Source organism: Enhydra lutris, unplaced genomic scaffold (assembly GCF_002288905.1).
Source record: "Enhydra lutris kenyoni isolate GAN:26980312 unplaced genomic scaffold, ASM228890v2 scaffoldscaffold40, whole genome shotgun sequence".
Lineage (NCBI taxonomy): Eukaryota > Metazoa > Chordata > Mammalia > Carnivora > Mustelidae > Enhydra > Enhydra lutris.
Genome location: NW_019154124.1, coordinates 6264469 through 6290101, shown reverse-complemented (window position 1 = coordinate 6290101; position 25633 = coordinate 6264469). Strand labels below are relative to the sequence as shown.

Sequence of the window (25633 nt, the reverse complement as noted above, 5' to 3'; positions counted from 1 at the left end):
ATTAGACAGAATTATCCTAAAGAAATAAAGCTGTGCACAGAGACTTATATATAAGGACTCTCAATTTTCTCAGCCCTTTGTTCTACTTAGGCCTCAACAGACTAGATGAGGCCCACCCACACTGGGGAGGGTAGTCTACTTTACTCAGTTCACCAATTTAAAAGTTAACTTCATCCAGAAACACCCTCACAGACAAACCTGGAATAATGTTTAATCAAATGGCTGGGCACCCCATGGGCCGTTCAAGTTGACACATAAAATTAACCATCACAGCTTCCTTGGGGACTTTGGACATTTGAGAGTCATAGCTGATGCGTTTGCTCTTGCCTGCTTGGTTTTGGCCAATCATTTGAACTTGCCTGGATGCATTTTTTTATCCATATCAGCATCTTTGAGATTATCCACCCTAACTAGCACCGCTAAGTACCTGAACCACAGGCATAACTAAAAAGAAAGCTTTAAGATCTTATTGTTGCCTCACATTGTGAAGTTAAAACAGAAAGCCTCAAGCCTTTAGAGTTCCAATCCCAAATAGTTACCTAAGGAATTTCAGTTTTTCAAAGTTAAATAACTAAATTAGTAGGGGAAACGTTCCATTTTTGAGTGCAGGTGTATGAATATTATTTAACTTGTATAGCTTTGTGAGAAATCATTTTCAGCACTGTTAGAGTTCTCACAGAGTGAATGGGATCATCCGATGTTACGGATGTCTCAGCTCCTAAGTGACTGCTCACACGTGATGACATACTACAACATGGCTGGAGGTGGGAACAGCAGAAGAGGCAGGCTATTTGAAGGGGCTTGGACTTCTCCTGTACATTGAGGTAGCCTCCAGGACATGAGGAAACACTCAGGTCCCTTGATTGATTTCCCCCGGATTACAGAGTGAAAGAGCAAGAACACAGACGTTGAAACTCTTAACCAAGGGTTCCTTCGGATTAACATTCTTCAACAGTAACCTCCATTTCAACTGTCCCGTCCCAGCTGTCATCAGTCTTTAAACCTAGCCAGAAAGACATCTGACTTCTCCAGTACTCAGTGGACCTCTCTGCTCTTTGTCTGACCTTGTACTTCCCTTTGCCTCTTTCTCTTTTCATCTACACAAACTTTAACTATTTCTCAAGTTCCAATGACTCCAGCTACTTTCCTTCTCTTTCCCTTACAAGTCTAAAGTCTTTATTTTAGTCATAACTCTTTCCTATAATCTGCATGTCTTAAGACCCCCAAAGAGATGACCTTATACTCTTTTTTAAATTTCTTACTGTGTTGGACAACTATTTGGGCCTAAATGAATTAAAATTAGGAGTAAGACAAATACAGTCTGGAAAAATTTGGCTACAGACAGAACTGCAAACAATTCCAGGTCGAAGGTAAAGCACAGGCGAAAGCAAAGCAGTGGGAACACTGGGCTTGGATAAAGAGGCAAGATCACCCTTGGGCTGAATAGGAAAAGTTTAGTAGGTAAGGAGTGAGGGAAAGCTAATTGAAGACCCATAAGGCAAGAATGAGGTATTTGGTATTGTCCTGTCATGGATTCTTCTAAGTTTTCCACAAGTATTCCCAGAGAAAAGTCCAGGGGAGAAGAATGAACACTTAAAATCTGGAGATTGGAGGGGGGAAGAACACTGGGCTTAGAGTCGACAGAGCTAGATTTGACTCTGGTTCTGCTTCTTTCTCCCTTGAAACCAAAGGCAGCTCAACCTCCCTGACCCTTAGTTTTCTCATCTGTAAAATGGGTATGATAATCCTCTCTCTCTCTCTTTCTCTTTTTTTTTTTTTTTTTTTTTTTGAACTATTTGGGAAAACAATGGGGTAAAGTGTAGAAGTGGTTAGTTAGCACAGTGCCTGGCATGTGATACTGGATACTAGTTTTCCTATTACTATTCTTCTGGGTATACTGTGCTCCCTCCGAGAAGTAAAGATTCAAGAACCAGAGGTAGAGGGCCTCGAGAGATCATTCTAGTGCATCCCTCACATTGCAAACATATATATGCCAAGAAGTACTGTGATTGTCCCAGTGCTGGACAGTGTCAGACAGAGTGAGTGTTCCCTAAGTGCTGGATGAATGAACAAATGGTCCTGAGTCTCCCTGTCTATGGCAGAGCCAAGGCTAGAGGCCACCTATCCCCATATGACACACAATTCCAGGGATGGGAATAGTTGTATTTTTTTTTTAACAATACTTACAAATTCTTCCCCTTTATCTCAGACCCTGGGCCACTACCCTACCACTAGTATTTCAAATAATGGCTTCCCCTAAAAAAAGAAAGAAAGAAAGGGAGGGAGGGAGGAAGGGAGGAAGGAAGAAAAAAAGAGAGAGAGAGAGAGAGGGAGGAAGAGGGAGGGAGAAAAGAAGAAAGGAAGAAAGAAAGAAAAAAACTTTTTTCTCTCTTGCTGTCTTGGAAACTTATTTTTGACAAGATTTTCTGAACAAGGGAAAAAATTATAGCAGTAATCAGCCACAGCTGAGTGATTCCTTGCAACGCAGCCAAACACTTGGTGCTATCAACCAATAAGACTGTATCCAGAAAAGGGGTGGGGAAAACCTCTAAGAAGAGCTTTTTAGTTTTGCCTTGGCATGGAGTGCTTAGTTCTCTACATGGTTTATTTTACAATATCCAAAAAGATGCTTGGCTAATAATTTATGACTCAAATATTCATGCCAGAATCTTTGAGGCTGACCAACTATGAGTTGTCCTTTCTCTTCACTGAAATAATGGTAGTATAAGCCTGAAATTAAAAATTCCTCTCTTAGGGAAAAAGCAGAATACTTTACCATGTTAAAAGGCAGGCCTTGCCACAGCTGATACCTTTGCATTTTCTGTTTAGTATTCTTACAGAACTTGGGATCTAATCCCTCTTTATTTAGTTGTTAAGTGGCCTTAGTCTGGACACCAACCAGAGCCCTGCCCCTCTGCTCTTTGCTGGTCCAACTCTCATTGGTTAGGAAGTTGGGGAAGTTGGCTTTGCCAATCCTGTTCCAATCTCAAGTCCCAGCAGACAGCTACTGCTGCTGATGGGGACAGGGAAGATCATAGGAAGTTCTCTCCAGCTGTCTCTGGGTGGGTCTGAACCCATGAGCAGGACAGGACAGAGCTATCTGTGAAGGAAATGAGTTGTCAGTGAGCCATACAAAATGAAAACCGAAGTGTTGAGCACCAAGGACTAGCTCAGATCACTCTTTACGGGTCCAAGGTGGTAAAAAAAGAAGGAAGCAACTTATCTCAGAGAGAATAACATATTACCAAGCTTCCACTTTCCACTTCTTCTTTACAACATTGTCTCAAAACCAGTTAGCTCAGCAACACAGAAAAGAGATATATGTAGGGCCAGACCCTCTGGGACAGCTAGAGATATCTATCTTAGGTAGACATTGCCCAAGCTGTGTTCCTGTACCATTTCCAGCTGTTTCTCTCATTCAAGCAACATTGTCACCAATGACTAATGGATAATGTGATGACTTTAGTCATATCCATATATCCTTCATGACCTCCTGGTGACCTCAGAGAAGGCTGGCTTAACAAGTAGAATGGATTGTTGGAGAGAAAGACAAAGATTTTTCGCAAAACATGGAACATTTTGTTTCATTGCATTCAAATGTGCCACAGGCTTCTAAAATAGCAACTCTTCCCAGGGTCTGTGCTAAAGTTCTTGACAGGCTTTCAAATATTGTGTCCTCTCTGGTGAGAGGAAGAGAGGCCTAGTTATTATCCCTTTGATGATCCCATACTTTCCAGTCTATATATTCTTCATGGCTTCCCTTCCTCTGCATTTGCCAACGCACTTCTCCTAGGTACCCTCCCTGATCACTTCAGGTAGAACTGTTTCTTCCTCTTAGATCCCAGAGCACCAAACACCATTGCCCTCAGTTTGAGTTTTATATCTTCTGACTTGTATAATAATTACTTATGCACATGTCTGATATTCCTGCCAAGGAACACAGACAGCATCTAATCCATCACGTCCTTTAACAGTACAACACAGGTGCTTAGAGCAGAGTATGATATAACAACTATTTGCTAGTAGACCAAGTAGTTGTTGAATAAATTGTTTGTAGAATGTAAATTAGAATTAATAGTTCCAAAGGCAGAGGGAGGAGGTAGTCAATATGGTCATTTGTGAGAGATTGCCATATTTATCTAAAACCATTGGACAGCCAGTCACAAAAAGGAAAATTTCATTTTCCAGTGTGAGTGAGGAATTAGAATACAAGACCAGTGAAGGCTACAGATGCCAGGAAAGCAAGCATGGCGTGCCAGCTCTGTGCACTCATTGCACAACAACGCAGAGCTGTGATCTGCAGAGGCAGGCTTGACCCTTCTTAAACTTTATCTTTCCTGTTTAGAGTACACAATCCTGTTCTTTTCCTCACCCAGTGGCCAAATCACTCACAGCTTCTCCTGTACTATAATGGATGTTTATCTCCTCTTTGACCAAGAGAATCATAACTGTAATACATTCTTACTACAATACAATCAACCACGGAGCTACTTGGCTTATCTAGAATTACTGAGCTAGATGATGGCTTTATAGCTAGAGTTCTAACCACGGGCTTCACCTAGGTCCAAAGGTCTAAGTAGAGTTTTGTAAAGAGTTTATAAAATTCTGTATATAAGTCACGTTGTAAGATAGGGAACAGAGAATAAACAAATCTTTTTCAGAGAACACTAAAATTTTTTTGAAACCTTTTTTCAGGAGTGTGAAACAGGATCTTAGTCCCCTGAGACTCATTTTGCCATCTGATTCTTCAAGATCTAAAAATTATTGCCAGATGTTTCATTTTGTACTGCTTAATGTAATAAACATCCTTATACAGTTTGCCTACAAAGAGATTGCATGAAGCTATGGAAGCTAATAGTAGGTGTTTGTTGTATTTCTTTATTTTTATTTTCAATAGGGCTATCATAAAGTTATAGTCAGACTAATATTATAATATCCATTTAAATTTATATGAGTTCTATCTACAAGAAATATAAAATGATTTTCATGAATTTTATTTTTCCCCCAATGCAGTTTGAAGTATGATTCAGAAAAGACAGAAAGCATTCCTTTAATAGGGAAACTGAGGCACAAGACCTGACCTAGAAAAGCAGAAATTGTACTGTGACTTTTCTGATTCATGACTGCTTTTCCACCAGACCTCCTTCTTATTAATGACACTGACGACCACATAATTTTTTCAGAAAGAATAATACAACTTTTTTTTTACCATAGGCAGAATATAGAACTTTACAGTTATACAAATAAATGAAAGTCTATTGGTATAGAGCCTGCTCTTCAGAATTAGTTAAGGTCAAAGTTCTAATCTCGGCCCAGACATTTTTTGAATGAACTCGGGCAAGTTACTCTGTCTTAGCATCATTTTCAGTGGTATGTGGGGCCAGTTTACACAAGCTTGCAAGAGCAAATTGTTAAATTTTAGGATTAGCTTAGAGGCGCCTGGTCGGCTCATTCGGGTTAAGCATCCGACTCTTGGTTTTGGCTCATGATCTCAGGGTTGTGAGATGAGCCTCTCTCTCAGCGGGGAGTTTGCGTCTCTCTTGGGCTCTCTTTCTCTCTCTCAAATAACTAAATCAATCTTCAAAACAAAACACAGATTAAAAATTAATCATATAAATTTAAAATTAAATAAGTTATATTAACAAAGGTAGTGATACTCAAGCTCGTCACTTCCTAATTATTTTATTACATGTTACTATTATCTGTGCTCTAGAGGATGGTTATGTTTATTGCATCTGTATAGTGAAAACTTTACATAATGGTGTACTACTGCACCTCTCTTCCAACTTTCTCTTTAGTGACTTCTCATTGATAACTTGAAATAATTAATGGTGAAAATAATTACACCATGGAAATCAGCAGTCATTGAAAATCAGGGCTTTTCCTGCTCCCTGCCAGTTGTTAAATGTTTACCAGAACACCATTTTTCAGTTTCCACATCTCTCAAATGGGAATGATAACACCCACCTCATCTAGTTTTTTATAAAGATTAAATGAGATAATGAATGTAAAACACTTACCTCAACACCTAGCATCTAGTCAGTACCCAGCAAATGATAGCAGTTATTATCACCATCCATTAAAATACAGCATAAAGGAAAATCCAATCCAACAAATATAAATGATTTATAATTTTGAATTTAACTGTTGCCAGTTTGTTTTGGTGCATAATCTTATTTGCACCTGGTTTAGCTGGTTGCACAATTCTTATTATTCCAATTACCCCTTACTGATAGCCTAGCAAATCTGTACCTCCACTCCCAGTTCTGTGCCAAGGACCAGACTTCCACACAGAAGCACAGACAGAATTCGAAAGCTGAAAAGGATCTCACGAGATCATGTAGCCCAAACTAGCCATTCTATAGACAAGGGAACTGAGGCAGAAAAATCAAGTAACTGTCCAGAGTTGTACAAGTGGTTAGTAGCATAGCAAGGATTAGATCCCAGGTCTCCCCACTTCAGGTCAGGGCTCCTTTTACCATCCCACTGCCTTTTGCTGTATGAGAGAGAGAAAAAAAGAGAAACTGCTTTCTACTCTTGCTTTGCTTATGCAATCTCCATTCTATTTGGCTAGTACGTTCATTCCTGGGCATGACTCTGTGGCTTTCGCCCACGTCCACTGCAATCCCCAGGAGTGAACAAGTAAGACCTTCCATGATCTTCGCCTCTCTGGAAGGGGAGGTTGGAATTTGTGTAGCCTAGAGATAACTGAAATGACCTTGGAATCTCCCCATTTGCAGTTTGCACAGCCTACTTTTAAGATTCGTGGGTCCCAGAGAGAGATTTAACAGTACAAGAACTACTGATAAACCAATTATTATTGCATTGAGTCATTTGAACATTTCTGGGATACTGTCCCTTTTCATTTTTGTTGACTTGTGTCTAGTGACTGAAAAATAGTTGATGAAGAAAGCACTTTCATTGTAGTATTTCATAGTTTCTTAGGCTCTTTTCTTTTTTTTTTTTTTTTAAAGATTTTATTTATTTAGTTGACAGACAGAGATCACAAGTAGGCAGAGAGGCAGGCAGAGAGAGAGGAGGAAGCAGGCTCCCTGCTGAGCAGAGAGCCCGATGCGGTACTCGATCCCAGGATCCTGGGATCATAACCTGAGCCGAAGGCAGAGGCTTTAACCCACTGAGTCACCCAGGCGCCCCTCCTAGGCTCTTTTCTTCCCCTAAATCTAAAGAAATATCAAACTGCGCCCTTACCAAGAAAAGACTCTGAGACTTTGCTCTGGCAAGTTGTCAACTTCTTAGTGGCTCAACAGACCTCCTGAGCTTTCACCTAACGCACCTGGCAGGCTGTGCCCTGAAATTCACTGCTGTTTCTTTTGTTCATTCATTTATTTTTTTATTCATCAAACATTGCTCACAGTCTTACTACATGCAAGGTACTGTATTATGTGCTAAGGATACAGATAACACAGATAAAGAAGGCACCGTCCTGGCCATCAGGGAGCCCGCAATGGGGAGAACAGCAGACAGATAAGCAGACCACTGAATGAGTGGAGAATGCTCAGCGAAAGTACAATGATAGAAGAATACACAGGAAGGATCGTAACCTAGCTTGGGTCGGGGGAAATGAGGGGTTGGTGAGAGCTTCCTAGAGACGGTTGTGATTGAACAAAGCCTCAAGAATATGTAAAAGTTAACCTGATGAATGGGAGAAAGGGTCGGTATGAGGGTGTCTAAGGGCAAAAGGTGAGCCTAGTAAAACAACTGAGGCTGGAAGTGAAGAACAGGGAACCACAGAGGCAGAGGCTCCTAGCGCAGGCTCTCTCACTGGTTTAACTCTCTTCAATCCGAACATATCCATTGGAACCTTGGCCTTCATCTGGCTCCTTCTTTCACTCCATGTTCAGAGTTGTTGATTTTCTAGGCACTTGGATTTCAGCCTAAGATTGGCTACAGCCCTAGCCTTCCTTCTCAGCATAGCTGTGGTCGTTCTACGCTTGGTTTCCTACACAGTGCTGTAACCCACTGCTACATGATACATAAATCTTAGGAGAAGTGGCCACCCAAAGATAATATCAACAGGAGAATCCCTGGAGTTACACACAAACAGAGCAAAGGATAAAGGGAAAGCCTAACCAGGAATCACTGGCCTCCTCATTGGGACTTTCCCATGGACAGCTAGGAAAGCTTTGTCCTCTCAATTAAAACTCTTCATCCTACCCAGATTTTCTATTTTGAGATTTTGAAAGAAACAAGAACTTTTGGAGAGCACAAAAATTAACAGGGAACTAATGTAGATATCTTTGGCGCATTTTAGCTGATACTTTTCTATCGATTTACTGATTCATCATTGGGGGACTTTTGAGCCAAGACTTAAAGAAGGTGAGGAAGTTAGCCACACAGATAGCTGCAGGAGGAGGATTCCAGGCAAGGAGAATGGCAGCGCCAAACCCCCTGAGGCAAGAGCTCTTGTGCTGAGAGCAGCCGCAAGGAAGCCAGTGTGACCAGAGCAGAGTTGGTAAATGGTCAGTAGCAGCAGAAGACAGATTACATAGGTCTCAAATGTTCTTCTGAAGTTTTTCTTTTATTGAGTGAACGGGATGCCTTGCCAGGTACTTGAGTAGAGGAAGGACATTGGCTTGGGTTTTATTTTATTTTTTTTTTTTTAAAGATTTTATTTATTTGATAGAGATCACAAGTAGGCAGAGAGGCAGGCAGAGAGAGAGGAGGAAGCAGGCTCCCTGCTGAGCAGAGAGCCCGATGCGGGGCTCGATCCCAGGACCCTGAGACCATGACCTGAGCCGAAGGCAGAGGCTTCAACCCACTGAGCCACCCAGGCGCCCCTGGCTTGGGTTTTCAAAGGATCACTCTCAATGCTGAGTTGAGAGTAGACTTGTAGGAGGCGGAGGTGAAAGCAGAGAGACCCGTTAGGGGCCATCGTAATAACGCAGGCAAGAGATGATGACCCGGGCTGGGGTGGTAGCTGCGGAGGTAATGACAAACGGTCAGATCCTAGGGAGTTCTGGAGTCCCAGCCAGCTGGCCTTCCTAAAGAGTGCGTGTGGGGTGTGAAGAGAACGAGAAGGTCCAAGATAACATACTGGTTTGCTAGGTCTGCTGTAACATAGTACCACAAACTGGGTAGCTGAAACAACAGAAATGTGTTGTCCTACAGTTCTGGAGGCTAACATTCCAAGATCAAGGTGTCAGCAGGGTTGGCTCCTTCCCTCCTCTAATGTGAGGGAAGGAAATGGTCCAGGCCTCTCTTCTTGGCTTGTAGATGGCTATTCTCATGTTCATGTGGCACTCTTCTGTATGCATTTATCTGTGTCCAAATGTCCCATTTTTATTAAGGACATCATTCATCTTGGATTAGGGCCCATGCTAATGATTTCATCTTAGCTAATTACATCTGGAACAATCTATTTCCAAGTAAGGAGGTTCTAGGAATTGGTACTTCAATATGTGAATCTGGGGGGTTACAATTCAATATGTAACAGATGACTCCAAGGTTTTTGGCCTAAGCGACTATAAACAGGGAACTGTCCTTAAGTGACATGGGGAAGGCTGAAGGTAGAGCGAGGAGTTGTTTTTTAGAGCTGGGATTTTTTTAAAGATATGAGTCTAAAATTTGAGGATTGGTTTGGAGATATATATTGTATATATGTGTCTGTATATATATCATCTACATGCATATTACTTCTGTAAACATTTATTACTTCTCTATATATAGTGTTATATACCTATATACACTCATATAAATCATAAAGACGACTTAAATACTCACTGCTAATTTCTGAGAAAGAAAGAGGACTTATCAGGATAGAAACCCATTCTAGTTTTGAATGTTGATCTCCTGCCTCTCTAGTAGTGTACCTTAATAATAGTGCTGTTATGAAAATAAATTATGTAGGTAAATATAAGGAGTAAGGACGGAGGGCCCCAGCATTAGCTTCCCCAGAGAAATCACGTTGATGTGTTTTCTAAATCATAAAAATGTCATTAGGATTGGGACAGTCAATTTAGAAAACTAACAATATTGACAAAAACCAAACTACACATACTTCATCACCCACACATTCAACTCCTGTGTGTAAGCTCCACACAAGTGTCCACTGTATTTATAGAAGGATGTGTACCTGAATGTTAGGAGAACCACAAATAAGCCTAGACCTACACTCTCCAGGCCCTGCAACCTCGAGAAAAACAGCATTTTTTTTTTCTCAATGTTGAATATCTAGAAGGATTTTGAATGGTTCTGGTAGGGTCATCCTCCTCTCCTGCAGCTCTCTCCTCACAGCCACAGCAGAAGGAGTTAAATGACTCCGTGGCAATAGGAAAAATCCTAATGGTTACTAAGGAGTTACTCTATGAAGCCACTATTCTAAGCATGTTATACGTATCAAATCATTTCATTTACACAACACACTTATGAGGTAGGTACTAGTATTTTCCCCATTTCATAGATATGGAAACTGAGGTATACAGAAAGTCTGGGGAACCTGCCCCAGTCTCATAACTAGTAAATGGCAAACTCGGGATTAAAATGCAAATACCCCCCGAACCCGTGCTCCCAAGTACTCTCATGTACGGCTCCCAAGTTGCCACGAGTGACAGCTCTGCAGAGCCACAAAGAACAGAGAGAAATTCCTGAAGCAAAGTATGAGGTGCAAGGGAAAAACTACCAGCGTTTCATAAAACAGGTCATTAGTTTTCTATTTAATTAAACATGAATCCGAATATTCAGTAAGCATCTGATAAATGTCCACGGTTACAGTACACACCATTCTTCAGAGCAGAGAATAAGATGGACCCATTCACTGTCACCAAATGTCTCCCTGACTGTAGATCTGTAGATAACGAAGGACCACAGGAAAGGTTACTTTCTTTTCTTTCTTTCTTTCTTTTTTTTTTTAAAGATTTTATTCATTTATTTGACAGACAGAGATCACAAGTAGGCAGAGAGGCAGGCAGAGAGAAGGGGGGAAGCAGGCTCCCTGCTGAGCAGGACCCTGGGATCATGACCTGAGCCGAAGGCAGAGGCTTTAACACACTGAGCCACCCAGGCGCCCCAGGATACTTTCTTTTCATAATAAAACCACTTTGTCTCCAAAAAATCTTCCCAAATTGTGTTTAAATATAGTTTTTTTTTTTAATTCTTTTATGGTATAAGCTTAGATTTTATATCTTTGGGTAAACAGTAAATATAGAAGCAGGTATATTCAATTTGTTCAACTGATTCAACCAGAATTTTTTGTTAAATGAATGTAAACTGGTTTTTTTTCCTCCTTCTTCTGAAAATAGTATAATGAAAATGTTGTACTCTGGCTATGAAAGAAAATTTTTAGTTAATTTAAAAAAATAAGGGCATGGCTCCATAGCTCAGGGGTTAGAGCACTGGTCTTGTAAAAAAATAGTTTACCAATGGCAGCCTGTTGGAATAAGAATGCTACTATTCAACAAATATTTATTAAGTGATTGGGTATGGTTTAACCTTACAAGTGATCAGAGAAATATAAATTTAAACATAAAATATCATATCCATGTCAAATTGGCTGAAGTTTTTTTTCACATAATATTCTTATGAAGATACCAGACATTATTTTACATTTATGGTAAGTTTATATTGGCCACCTTTGTCATGCATGGATGGCCTTAAAAATAATTATGTCCTCTGACCTTTTCACTTCTAAAAATTTATACCAAAAATTGCATAGATGTATGGAAATATATGGCTATGAGAATTTTCCTCAGAAGTTGTTGATGATAGCAGAAAACAGTAGGCCAATAATGAATGGTTAAGTACATATTGGTATCTTGATACAACAGAATACTATATAGCTATTAAAAGTAAGTTATAGGAAAATATTTAATAAAATAGAGAAATGTTAACTTTATGGAATATTAAATGAAAGATATGTGGACTATGTAGTCCACTTTAGTTTAAAAGGAGTATCAGTGTACATAGAGAAAAGACCAGGAAGGCTTACCCTGAAATGTGAATAGTGTTTGTTATTTCTGGGTGGTGAGTTTTCAGATAATTTAAATTTTTTGCTTCTTACTTCTTGTATTTTGGGGTTTAACATTAAAAAGGGGGAAAAAGCAAAGGTTTTAAAACCTGAAAACAGAAAGCTCAGAGTGGGAAGTATATGGTTAGAGGTTTGCCGTGGATAGTGAAAGAGCTCGCTAGAGCAACTCTGTCCTCAGTCAGGGCTGAGCGAGCAGAGGCTTTTTTGCAAAGAAACTGACTAGAGGCATCACCTCAACCACATTAAAAACGCAAGTACACACGCAAGTACATGTGCAAATGCTGGTACTTATTAGGAAATCAGTCCCATTACTTAATGCACCTACACTGTTTATCCAATCCCAGAAGAATGCAGAGTATTTCTAAAATATGTGTAATTCATTTTCACTTTTCTTTGCAGTTCTCCGCCATGCGTTTATTTATTTTTTTTCTAACAAGTATCGTTAAAATACTTTCACAATATTGTACAAATACATCTTTCCTTTTGGGGGCAGCCATGACTGCATTAGAGTTTAGCCCTTGACATACTTTGCTTATGTTAATCCAGAGCTCCTAGAAGAAAGGATGCTGTTTTATTCATCACCACAGGCAGTATGCAGCAGGCGTTAACGTCAGAGAAAGGCAGGTAGGTGTGATCTTCTATTCTCAAGTCTTTTTGTTTTATTAGGACCTTTCTTCTTGGACAGAGACACTAACACATGACTTCATAGCGCAAAATTCCAAACTTATAAAAAGAAAATAGATTTCAGTTTCCAAGCAGAGAACCCAAGAATCTGTGAATCATCGATTTTCCTTCTTTGGAATGATTTTTGTAGGGTCGTATCAATATATGTAGGCCTGGAAGACGGAAACTGTCCTCACACCCAGAGCTAGAGAGGTAAACGGAGCCTCCTCGTAGAATTTAACGAATCCTCAGAAGCAAGTAGCCTCCAAGTTTTACCAATTCTCTCTGCATCTAGAGCAGCAGCCATTTTTAAGTTATCTGTGGTTCATCACAAGCCCATTTCTTACTTCCAGTGCGCCTAACGGGGCTTGGTTCCAAATGGGACGATTTCCAGTGACTGAGACAGTGTCTGACACCTGGAGTTAAATCTCCGTTGAATTATTAAATAAACAAATGGAAGTGGAAGACGGATGAACAAAAGAAATTTAACATTCTTTTGCCTAGTGATGTGAAATACTAGTTTCACTGTGGTTTGAGACTTAGAAATTAAGGGACAACCAGGAAAAGAAATCTATTCTTTATATATTCAGACCAAACTTAAAAACCCACTGAGGACAGGCGGGTGATGCCATTGAATGGTTAGCTGTAAGGGCCTGTGTGGGCCTTCCCGAGTATCAGGGATGCCAGCATGCTCCATTCCAACAGGGTGAGGCCAATTCAGTCCCAGCCCTTTGTGGCCATGTGGCAATGCAGGCCCAATTTCGCTCATTTTCCCAGTTTTTTAAGAGAAACCTGGAAGTCTAGATTTCTTTATGAAGACTCCAGAATTTTAAATGTTGGCTCAAAATTTAAAAATTGATACACTATGTGCGTTTTGCATGCATGTCTGGCCAGAGGCATATTGATGTGAAACCTCTCGTTTTGACTTTACTGTATCTGAGACTATTTCTCCTTAGGATATGTGTATGTGTGTTTGTGCATCTGTGTATGAATTGTATGTTGTTGCTACAGTCATTACCTTGTGGAAACTGAGAAGAACAAGGAGGTAAGTTATGCTCTGGGGGAAGGTTTTTAAGCACTGGCTGAGCTGGTGGAAAATCCTGGAGATGTATCATTAAAGGGATGTGTCAAGCACATTGAGTTATTCCTAAACTTGCAAATATTTTTCTCTGTGATTAGGCCATTTGTGTTTGCTAACTGACACCCAAAAGGAAAGTAAGCAGCTACCCTCCCACAGGGACGGGGAGACATCAGTGCTATTTCCCTTAATGACTACATATCAAAGGATGGCTCCCAGACCCTTGAGGAAGACATTCCTGGGTTGTAAAACCCTCAAGAAGTTTTTAATGAGGTTTTTATCTATCTCCAAGACAACAAAGAAAGAATATACAGTTGCAAGTTTTCTAAAATAAATGCTCTAAGTAAAGGGTAGTCAGGGGCTAGAGTTTAGTCAAGCTAGAGAGAATGTTAAGTCCATCTCAGTCTTTTAAGAGTGATGGTAGAGGGGTGCCTGGGTAGCTCAGTGGGTTAAAGCCTCTGCCTTCGGCTCAGGTCGTGATGCCAGGGTCTTGGGATGAAGCCCTGCGTCGGGCTCTCTGCTCAGCGGGGAGCCTGCTTCCCTCTCTCTCTGCCTGCCTCTCTGCCTATTTGTGATCTCTGTCAAATAAATAAACAAAATCTTCAAAAAAAAAAAAAAAAAAAAGATTGATGGTAGATGTTGACATTTAGCAAGCTACACACCCGAAGATCGGAAATAAGTGTAATTTCGAAATGTTTCAAGCCTCGCTTGGAGCCCTCTCCACCTTTTCCCTGCATTCTCCCTACTGCCTAGTGTACCAGGGAACCATGGAATGCCAGTGACAGTGAGTAGCTAAGTTCTGTCCATTTAAGAACTTGGAGGAGAAACCCATACTATGCCTGTATTCCCTCCAGGGGACTCTACCTGCCCACGGATGTACCAACTGGTGCTTCTAAGGGCACCAGTACCACGTGCTTTCACTGGGTGTACAACCTCGGGAGACTTGCTCTCTTCATTTCTGAATGGGCATAATCAGTACACACTACATCGCATTCGTATGAGGAATGAATCTGATCCGTGTAAAGAACTCAACATGGTGCCCGGCATAGAACACCAACTCAACAAATGGTAACAACCAACGCTTCAGCCACTTCTGATCTGTGCTGGTATATGATTTTCACAGAAAGATGGACATACTATGATACTAACATTAACAAAATACACAGAGAGGTGGAAGAAAAGAAGTTAAAAGTATCATGACTTAAATCTACAAGAAGAAACTACCAACGAGACAGTAACTATTTCCAAAGTGCCATGGCCTACCCCCCACAACTATACCCTATTTTCTACCCAAAATTTCCTTCATTTTGTTCCCTCAAACTCAAACATTTCCCCATGTACATCTCAAACCTTCTTGTTATTTAGTCCGAGGATGCAATGTAATTTTAAAAATTACAATCTTTGTTGTATTTCCTTTGTTACATTTAGCACTTGTGGCGTTTTACCCAATGCTATTTATTTTTTGAAAGCCCCTGAGAGAGCTCATTGACTTTTCAGGAAGTGCTTTGCAAATCCTCCCCCAAAAGGTTTTTCCTTTGTTTGTATCATGGTAGCAATTCTAAAGTTTTCAACATTTGGACTCTGGTATTATAATTGGGCTCAAAGTATCTACACAGAAGTGGTCTGTTTCCTCATCCAATGAGCTCGGCCTGTGTGTGGATGTGACACTCCAGTGGAAGGAAGCCAAGAGCCTATAGTAGCAATCCTGGGGAAATTTTAAGCAGCTGTGGCTATGTAATTCAAAACCTCTGAAAACTGTGTTGCAGTCCGTGCCCAGCATTAGTATAACATGAGGGCTGGATGTAGTCCGTCCCCCGGAGGACTTCCTCGCCTGCTGCAGGAAAGAGAAGACTGAAAGACAAACCTGGGTGCAGCCGGAAAGGTCCAAATACATGAGCTTGTGGCATCCATTCCCCAAATTCAGGTACCGTAAACCTTTGTCTGTGAACTTTCTGCAATAAGCCAAACTAAGATTCTGTAAATTCTGGAAGTACCTGAAAAGACAGGGGCGAAAGGAGAGAAGGAAAGGGATTATACTTGAGTCGTTTTCCATGTCTTTCATAAGCCACTATGACAAAGAGAAGGAAAACTATCAATCTTTTCTCCTTGCAGATCTTCAGCAGTTGAACGTAATTGTTAATGCTCTTCCTGTTATGTGAAGGAGCTTGGAGTAGTGTATCAGATAATGCATCATTACATTTTAAATAAAAATATAGATTTGCCTAGATTCTTAAGAAGGCTGATGGGGGAGAGACCTGGGGGTGGGGGACGTTTGTGCAATCATATTGTTTGGACGTTAGTTTGTGTTTAAAACCAAAGTTACAGAGTTTGCAGCATTGTTGTATTTAGGTTTTATCCTTGGAGCACCAAAACAATGTGCAAAACGTCTAGATGGACAAACCCTTTGAAAACATTTAAATGGCAATTAACTGTTCACGGCAGTGAGGATTTGGAGCAGAAAGGCGAAGTTAAACGTAACAAGCTCCTAAGATGGACATGATAAGCAAATGGTTTGGAAAAAACTTTTTGAATATGCGTGATTTTGTATGTGTTTCATCTTTATAGTTAAAGAAAGACTGACTGATATAGAGAGCTTAAAAATGGGTTAAAAAGAACAGTGTGCAAATGAGTTGAGCAACACATGAAGGGAATAAAAACGACATCAGAGGCTATCAATCTCACTGGAGTTCAAACAGATTAAATATGGCATTGCCACCATGACCAAAGTGATCGCTTCCAGAAAAAAAGGAGGATTATTAAGATGAGCCTGTACTACCGTGCAAGGGCTTACAGTTTGAGGACATTCTCTGGACAATTTTTCAAGCCTTCCTAAGCCTGGCATTTTTTAAAAGTGCAAGAACTCCCACTATTGCTCGCTCTTGTAATGGAATTAACAACATGCTCTTGGTTTCTGATCTGCAACAGTTTAACAGCAAATTGGAAAGCAAAAAGAACAAAAAGTGGGAAGAAGGTGACTCTCTGACCCTCAAAAGCCCACAGATGACTAGTAAAATTTACTTTCACGTAAATGGGAAGTAAGATAGACAAGCATTGACAGTTAATCAGATTTATTCCTAAAATTTGGAAAACACATCTATATGATATATAATGATTCCCATTCCATAGTGACTGATTTTATGCAGAACACACATTCCCCTCTAGCAATGTCCATGAGATTCTACAGAACAAAGAGGGACGCCATCTGGATTCTCCCGTGGCTGTGGGCAGAGCCGTGCAGCAGAAAGCAGCACTAATATCCCCAGGACACATCCCCTCTCCTGGGGCCCTTGAGTTAACCAAGGGCTATGCCAAAGTTTTGGGAACACTTTGTCTTTCTCTCCCTTGGGGGTATCCTTGTGATTCAACGGAGCAAAGTACAGTTTTCTTGGGGTGTGTGTGGGAGGTTGTCATTTCTAACAAACCTTTAGCTCTCTAATTAGAGAAAGGAATAGTAAGGCAGACAGCACAACACAATGGAAAATACACGAGGTTTTGGAATCTGACCAAGTTGGATTCAGATTTCAGCCCTGACACTTACTGCAACTTCCCAAACCTCTGAGAGATTGTTTCTGCATCTGTTAAGTGGAGATTATAATATTATCTCTCTCTCTCTCTCTCTTTTTTTTTTTTAACCCTGACTGTGTTCAGCTTTCCTGAATCCTAGTTTTCTCATCTGTAACATGGATATAATTCCATCTACTCTTTGCTCTCAGAGGTATGACAATTACATGAGAACATAGATGTAACAATATTATATTAAAGATGACTTTTGATGATTGAAATCAGTAGGTAGAAGTTTTGAAATATATATATTCTTGCTATTACTACTTCAAATAATAGTGTATTAATTGTTCTTATGAAGTTTGTACTATCTTCTTCCACATAATGGAATGGCTATCATCTGACAAAAGTAGCACATACAACTGATTCCAAGACTTTGGGGAACCTCACGTTACATCTACACCCTTATTTTGTTCAAGGTTTAATGCCCTTTTTAATCTGTTTGAACTCCAGTGAGACTGATAGCCTCTGATACAGTTTTTATTCCCCTCATGTGTTGCCCACTCATTTGCAGACTGTTCTTAACCCATTTTTAACCTCTATATCAGTCTGTCTTTAATTATAATAGTGTAGCTGTCACTTACAAAATCATGCATATTCAAATATATGCAAATCAAGCCCAAGCCTATTGTTCGACTTTTTTCAGTCCTTGTGATCAGTTAACAATACTCAAAGTGGGAGGCACCTCGGTGGCTCAGTCAGTTAAGCCTCTGACTCTTGATTTCAGCTCAGGTCATGATCTCAGGATCCTGGGATAGAACCTCACGCTGGGCTCTGCGCTCAGTGTGGAGTCTGCTTGCCCCTCTCCCTCCCTCTGTTTGTTCTCTCTCTCTCTCTCTCAAATAAATAAATAAAATCTTAAAACACACACACACACACACACACACACACACACAAATACTCAAAGTAGGAATGGAATGAGGAGTTTTTCACTTTTTGTGTATAACATATACTCTAGATCTATGGACCCTTCATCAGCATAATGTTTTTAATGCGTAAAATAAAACACTTAAAATTACAAAAGCAACTAATTATATTGAAAGATATCATTATCAAAATTCTTAAAAAACCAAATGAGTGGAATAATAATGTATGTGCTTCTTTATTAGCATATTAAATAACAAGATCTAATGGCAGAGCTAATAACTACCCCTGATTTTGAAGTAGTGATGATTGTCAATGATACTTCGAGATACTTGTAACAACTATAATAAGAAAATGTTTGAGATTTATATGGTCAAGAAGTCCCGGGAACTGCTAATACTACTGTGATTTTTCTTAACCTGCATTTCAGTTAGAGCTTAGTGAAAATAGAGATCATTTTTCCCCCATCAAAATTCATGGAACCTCTAAATTCTATCTGTGGTCTCCTTGGAGAATCCACTGAGCCCAGGTTGAGAACCTCAGCTTTGGCAAAAGAAGTTTTTCACTGGACTAAATGACTCCCAGACTGAAAGTCCCTAGATGACTGTATTCAAAATGGAACCTCTTGGGAACCATCAGTTTGAAAACCCAGCACAGGAGAATCCTAAGTGGCCCTGTAGACCTTTCTAGGGATTTACAGGGCCATAGGCTTGAAGCTGCTGGGGATGGGAAAATAATCAGTTGACAGTGAAATCACTTGGCAAATTTTATGCAATACTGCAACTTTTTATTCTGAATTTTGGCAAAAAAGTCCCTTACGTGAATAAGATCTGGTTCATCATTTTCTCAGGCCAGAGACAACTTGGTATTTCTAATTCTACTTTGAGGCAATGTTGGCAGCCTATGTTTATCTTTTCTTCATTATTTGATAAATAAGTGTTTCTAATGGGGGGGGTTCCCTTTGTGATTTATTTTTCTACTGCTACTATAATCTTTAAGAAGTCTTATAGACTTACAGAAACTACAGAGGTCACTTTTTCTCTTTTCTTTTGACTTTTTTCCATTAACGAATTGAAACCTTCTGTGTTAGATCACCAATACCTCAGGGAATTACTATTGGAAGGAATGAAGAATTATGTATTTAAACAAAAATTTCTCTGAAAAATCACCAAGACAAGGCCTATCTGTAAGAGAGGATTGCAGTAGTTTCTTTTGAGTTAAGTGGTGGGCTTTTTAGTTTCATAGGGACAGTTTTGCATAATAGATTCCTGCAGAAACCCAAATGGAGTGTTTTGACCTCTTATTTGTAGGGTAGACCTTGAGGATGTCCAGTCAAGTCAAGGCAACAGCTTCCTCTGTTTGCCCCGCTCTGATGGTTACTGGTAAGACTATATTACATGAGAGCACCTATGAATAAGAACTTTCCAAGCCAATTGAAGGGCCTGTATGAAAAATAATCGAACACCGTATCACTATACAAGATGAGGCTCCATTAAGGAGCAAAGATCATAGTAGCTTTATTCTCTCCTATATGCCTAGAATGTCTCCCACATAGTAATTGATCAATAAATGGTGAATAAGAGAATGAATGTTGCTGTTAGGTTTCAAGGAAAGGAGAAATCATTGTGGAATTCTGGTAGATGGCATAGACTTGAGGTTTCAAGGCTATGGCTTAGCAAAGAGGAGGAGAAAGACATTCTAGCTATAGAGAACAAGAAGCATACAGCAATCTGGTAGGAGTTAAGGGCCTCCCTCAGGAAACCTGGGCAGATAGGTTTGATCAGATAACGTTAAAAGACAGTAAGGGAAGAGTCTAGAGCTTAAGCATGTCAAAGACATGACAAGAATATTGTTCCAGGGTGATACTTCTTACAGCATAAGGCAAAGCAGATTGAAAGGAAAAGAGACCAAGGGTGACCAGTTAGGATGCTATGGCAAATGAAATGCTGGGAGTGCCAGCTAGGTTGTGGAATGAATGGAAAGGGTTTGATTCAGGAAAAAGCAAACGTGTCCTGGAATGGGCACGAGCTAACAGCCACCCCCATTTTCAACTTTAGAAAGTTGAGCAAGTCCCTGAAGCAAGTGAGGAAAAATATTCAAATAAGAAGCTGGCAATCAGTGTTGTCAAGAAGGGCAAACAAATTATATTCTTTTGACAAATTATTTCTTTGGAAAGAAAGGCTAAAGGCCCTGGAGAGAGAATGACAACAGCACAAACAACATTTCTCCGGTTATTTATAGTTTAAAGAACCCTTTAGCATACCCAAGCATATTTGAAACAATGGAAAACAGAGCAAAAATAGTCATTATGAAATATATTTTTATCACAGATAAGAAAGTCGGTGCACATTTTTTTTGTATGACAAAAGTCATCAATATCAAGTGCATTTACCCTGGATATTCTTTCAACAGCAAGAACTAGAGTTAGAATCAAAACAAAATTCTCATTTTGGGTCCTGTTTTTCTATCTGTTGCTCATTAAATGTACAGCTTCATTTGTACAATAAATGTCCCAGAAACTATGCATGGTTGTAGTATTATTTTAAATTTCCTAGGAGAAATGATTATCTAAAAGTATGCTATCCCTTGGGGCGCCTGGGTGGCTCAGTGGGTTAAAGCCTCTGCTTTCGGCTCAGGTCATGATCCCAGGGTCCTGGAATCGAGCCCCGCATCGGGCTCTCTGCTCAGCAGGGAGCCTGCTTTCCTTCTTCTCTCTCTGCCTGCCTCTCTGCCTACTTGTGATCTCTGTCTGTCAAATAAATTAAAAAAAAAATTTTTTTTTTTTAATTTAAAAGTATGCTATCCCAAATCATCTACTTTTTAAGTTCAGATTTTCACATAAGGACTTAATGGATTTTATAATATATTCTGTCTCTTTCTACACACACAAACATATATGCTCTCTCTATATACACACAAACACATTCATACATGCACATATATTCATGTACATACATATCTCAATATGGAATGCCTAAACAAAAGTACTGAGCAATATTCTATATTGTAGGACTAGAGAACCTCATAGAACTCCTGAGAGGGTTGGGGCCCTCCACAGTGGTGTCACTGGAGCTGGCTTACACCAGCCCATGAGAGCCAACCATTAGCATTTCTTCCCAACTCCACGATCAATGACATCATTTTGGTAGCTTAAAAATGATCATGGTGGTAGCATTTATACCAGAGAAATCAGAACATCCCCTTAGCCTCTACCCAAACTAGTTATTAAACATTTACTGGAACACAGCTACCCTTGGAACACACTTTGAGAACTACTGATATAGGGAACATAGTATGCCGAAGAAAAGTATACAGAGATAAAATGATAAGAAAGAAGATGACAGCTTTGAAAGTCAGGAATAAAAATTCAACCTATAAAGGAAAGAGGATTCTTAAGATTAAACCTGAACAAATGGAATAGAAGAATTAAAAAAGAAAAATACTTTCCCTGGCTGAGAAAAGGTCTAAGTTTTAATGTTCAAAATGTTCTAATGTTCTAAGTTTAATGTTCAAAGGTTCCTATGTTCCAGGAAAAGTTAATTGAAAGAATACAATTAAGCTGGAAAATGTTTTTAATTTCTCAGTAAATTAAGCATAGTTGCAGAAAAAATAGATGAACAACAAAGGAACAAAAAAATCAAGCTGGTTTTACACTTCTCTTTAATCCGAAATATCAAAGATTATGGGGAAGTATTTGTAGGATTTTAAAAATAAAGTAAGGGATATGATTCAAGAACTATATGCCAAAAGAAAGTTATTTTCAGAAAGCAGTGGCCGAAAATCTAACACCCGTTTATCTTACGGTTAAAGGGTTCTTAAAACTATATTCCCAGTCATCATGGGATGAATAAAAATCAGAATTAAAGAATAAAGAAATTGGTGAACAGATGGACCATCAATAAATGACAAAACTAGAGTTAGGACTACATAACCATAAATATCATCACAAACATAAAAGTCAATATTAAAAGGAAAGTTAAGTGATTAACAAAAATCACAATTTTCATGTGTTTATATACAAAGGGAAGAAGTAGAGAAGCATCAAGTTCAAGGGAGAATCAAAGTGTGTTAGATCTCTAGTCTAACACAGGAGGAGGAGCCAAAGTCATTGTTCCATCATGACTGGTAATTGGAGAAATGCATATTAAAAGCACGTTTCAGAAAAACCATACAGGGGTGCCTGGATGGCTCAGTCAGTTAAGCATCTGCTTTCAGCTCAGGTCATGATGCCAGGGTCCTGGGACAGAGCCTGAAGTCAGGATCCGCACTCAGCAGGGAGTCTGCCTCCTCTCCCTCTGCCCCTCCCCACACTTGTTCCTTCTCTCTCCAAGAAATAAATAAAATCTTAAAAAAAAAAAAAAAAACCCAAAAACATACAAATAGCCACTGGTTGAAATACAGAACAGAATGTGCACATACCTCTGAAATACCTCAAAACTATAAAAGTCAACCACATAGTTTATATAGCAAAAGGTGAAAGCAATGAATATAGTACAGTAACAGAAAAATCAAAAACATAAAGCAAGATGATAAAAATAAGACCATATGCTCCATTTTGACAGGAAATACTAATCTTCTAAACTAACCTCTTAAAAAGGCAGAATGAAAAATTTACAAACAGAAGTTAACTATATGCTTCCTTCAAAAGACAAATCTGAAATATACCAGCATAAAGATTAAAGATGCAGGGATAGAGGGGCATCTGAGTGGCTCGGTTAAGCGGCTGACTCTTAATTTCAGCTCAGGTCATGATCTCGGGGTTGTGGGATCACACTCAGCACAGAGTTTTCTCAAGATTCTCTCTCTCCCTCTGTGCCTCCCCCTGCTCACATGTGCTCTCTCTAAAAAAATAAATAAAACCTTTTTAAAAATTAATAATAAAAAAAATTAAAAAACAGGTATACATAAAGTTATTCCACAGAACCATAAGCAGAAGGAAACAAAGGTGACCATATTAATAGCAAATAAAGAATTCAAGGCAAGGAAACATCAACCAGGATAAAGAATATAATTTTATGTGGAAAAAATGCTATAATCTATAATGAAACATACTACTTATTAATCTTTATATGTAAAATAAAAATATCAAAATAAACTAAGGAAGCTTGATTATAAAAGGCAACCAATATATCATTATTACAGTAAGAAATATCAAGAATTTATACATAGATACACACATACACATAGAAATTTTGTTCTCTAAAAGGAACTCTCTTATTTTAAACATTCATGGATGATTTACTAGAATTATTTTTATGTACTAGTCCACCAAGAAATCTCAATAAATTCCACAAGGTAGAAATAATTCAGTCCAAAAAAAAAAAAAAAAGAAAGAAAGAAAGAAAGAAAAGAAAAGAAATAATTCAGTCCACATTTCTTGACCACTGTACAAAATTAGAAATTAAAACCAGAAGCTTAATCAAAGAAATTTCAACTACTTGGATCCAAAAATTCTGTTCTAAATAATTACTGGGTCAAAGAGAAAATCAGATATACAACAGTTTCTTTAGAAAATGAGAACAATATCAAATCTTAGAAGCTTTGCCTAAATTCTTATTTAGAGGTCATTTCATATTAAAGCTTACAAATTAAATCTAATCTTACAAATTAAAACCTTAAAAGATACTTGTACTGTACCCAAGTCCAAAAATGACCATTTAGAAAATATAATGAGAAATTAAAACAGAAAAGATAGCATTTACAGTAGCAACTGAAGAGCTATCACAAAGATTACCCATATGAATAAAACAAAATTTTGAGATATCTAATAAAATATTTGAAAAAAAATTAGACTATGTGCCTGATAAGAAGACCAAAAATTACAAAAAAATACATTAGTTCATAAATTATTTTATCTTTAATTATTGGCATACTAGTAAATATCTAACAACTGGCACTTTAAAAACATATATGCATATAAATGTATATATGTTTACTATAAATTTGCACTGATTACTATTTTACATTTACTATCTTAGAGATATAAAGTATGTATAGCTCACAACTTATAAATGATAATAAAATACATAATACTCTTTATTATAAAGTTGATATAATCATTAGATTCTCACACAATGCCTTCATGGACTTTTGCCAAAGTTATAAAGGCAGCTAGTAATTTTGTCTTCTTTGGTTTCAAAGGAAAAATAAAATTCTATGACTCTGATGTATTTCTTGTTTTCACCAAAAAATAAAAAAGTTCAAAAATATTGAGGAATGTGTATAGTTTCAACACGAATATTTTCATTTACATTCATGAGTAGGACAAAAGTGAAACAACAAAGATGTATGTACAGACTTCACTCATCTATCAGTGACATGAGTGGCTTCTTTGCTGAATCAGGTAATAGTTTCCAAGTCCTAAAAGAATATTTCCTCAATGTTTTATGGTATTTGCAGTGTTGCAGCTATAAACATGATGCACTTAAAAAAAAAAAAAAGATTTTATTTATTTGAGAGAGAGCATGAGTGGAGGGAGGGGCAAAGGGAGAGGGAGACCCAGACTCCACAGTGAGCAGGGAGCCCCAGGAACACAGGCTCCATCCCAGGACCCTGGATCATGACATGAGCTGAAGGCAGAATTTGAATATTCTGTCAATGTTTGGTGATGTCTTGTATTCTTCTGTCCCTTCTCTAAAGAAGCACTAGCTGAGGAAAAGCAGCATCTGTGTTCAGGGTTGTCACCAGTTCACAGGTGAAAAAATAACCAGTACCAGGTTTCCTGGGGGTGGTGGAGGTCCCAACAGGTGACCAAAGCATGGCAAGAGGGAATGTGGGCCTGCAGTGCTCAAGGAGGGAAGACACTGGTGTTCCGTTGTCAAGAAGTCCAGACATGGGACTAGAATTTAGGAGGCAGGCTCTGTTGCCCAGGAAGGAGGACCAGAAAGAGACAGGCAGAGCCTAACTCAAGCTTCTAGGCACTTTGCTCCAAGAGTGACACAAGAACACTGGCCAAGCAGAGGACCAGTTATTTAAGCTGGACCCACCTGGGCAGGAGAGGCACCCACTTGGGGACAAGAAAGAAGCAGTGCTGTTACCACCATCATGGTGCCACGGTTGGGGAGGGGGGTGCTGTCAAAAGGAACACTGCCTTCGGGGAATGCTAGAGTGAGCCAGAGCCGGGAGGGGCCTAACTGTCCTCGGGGTAATACAGAGAACACGAGCATTACCTGGGCAGGATTCGCATTGTCCTGTTTGTGATGGTGGTGTTAGATAGATTGAGGTACAGGACCCCAGGACAGCCCTCAGAGATGTATCTCATTGATTCATCCTGCAGGAAAAACAGAGGGGAGAATCTTACCAAAGTCTAGCAGGCTTTGTGATTTCCCCATTTTCTCTCTCCCAAAAAGTATATGCAAGCCTTGGTCTCTTGATATGCTTGGTTATTAGTTGTAAATCAAATTCAATAGAAGGTGATGGTTTTGTTTGAAGCTTCACTACTCTCCCCCCTGCCCTTTCTTTGGAAATAAAGTCCCATTCCATCA

At 39.2% G+C, this 25633-nt stretch overlaps 2 protein-coding genes across 3 annotated transcripts in view; one reads left to right on the top strand and one right to left on the bottom strand.

Annotated features, from left to right (window-relative positions):
* Positions 1-25633, bottom strand: part of LOC111155307 (F-box and leucine rich repeat protein 13) — a 224886-nt gene that overhangs the window by 100448 nt on the left and 98805 nt on the right. For both annotated transcript variants that reach the window (XM_022515450.1, XM_022515449.1), the window contains exons 8-9: positions 25319-25419; positions 15589-15718 (exon numbers count right to left, since the gene is read on the bottom strand). In XM_022515450.1, the coding sequence (XP_022371158.1) occupies positions 15589-15718; positions 25319-25419 (231 nt within the window). The remainder of the gene's footprint in view (positions 1-15588; positions 15719-25318; positions 25420-25633) is intronic.
* LOC111155308 (leucine rich repeat containing 17) overlaps positions 15434-25633 on the top strand; it is a 31265-nt gene continuing 21065 nt past the window's right edge. Inside the window, exon 1 of the mRNA XM_022515451.1 lies at positions 15434-15648. The gene's annotated coding sequence lies outside the window, so the exon portion shown is untranslated. The remainder of the gene's footprint in view (positions 15649-25633) is intronic.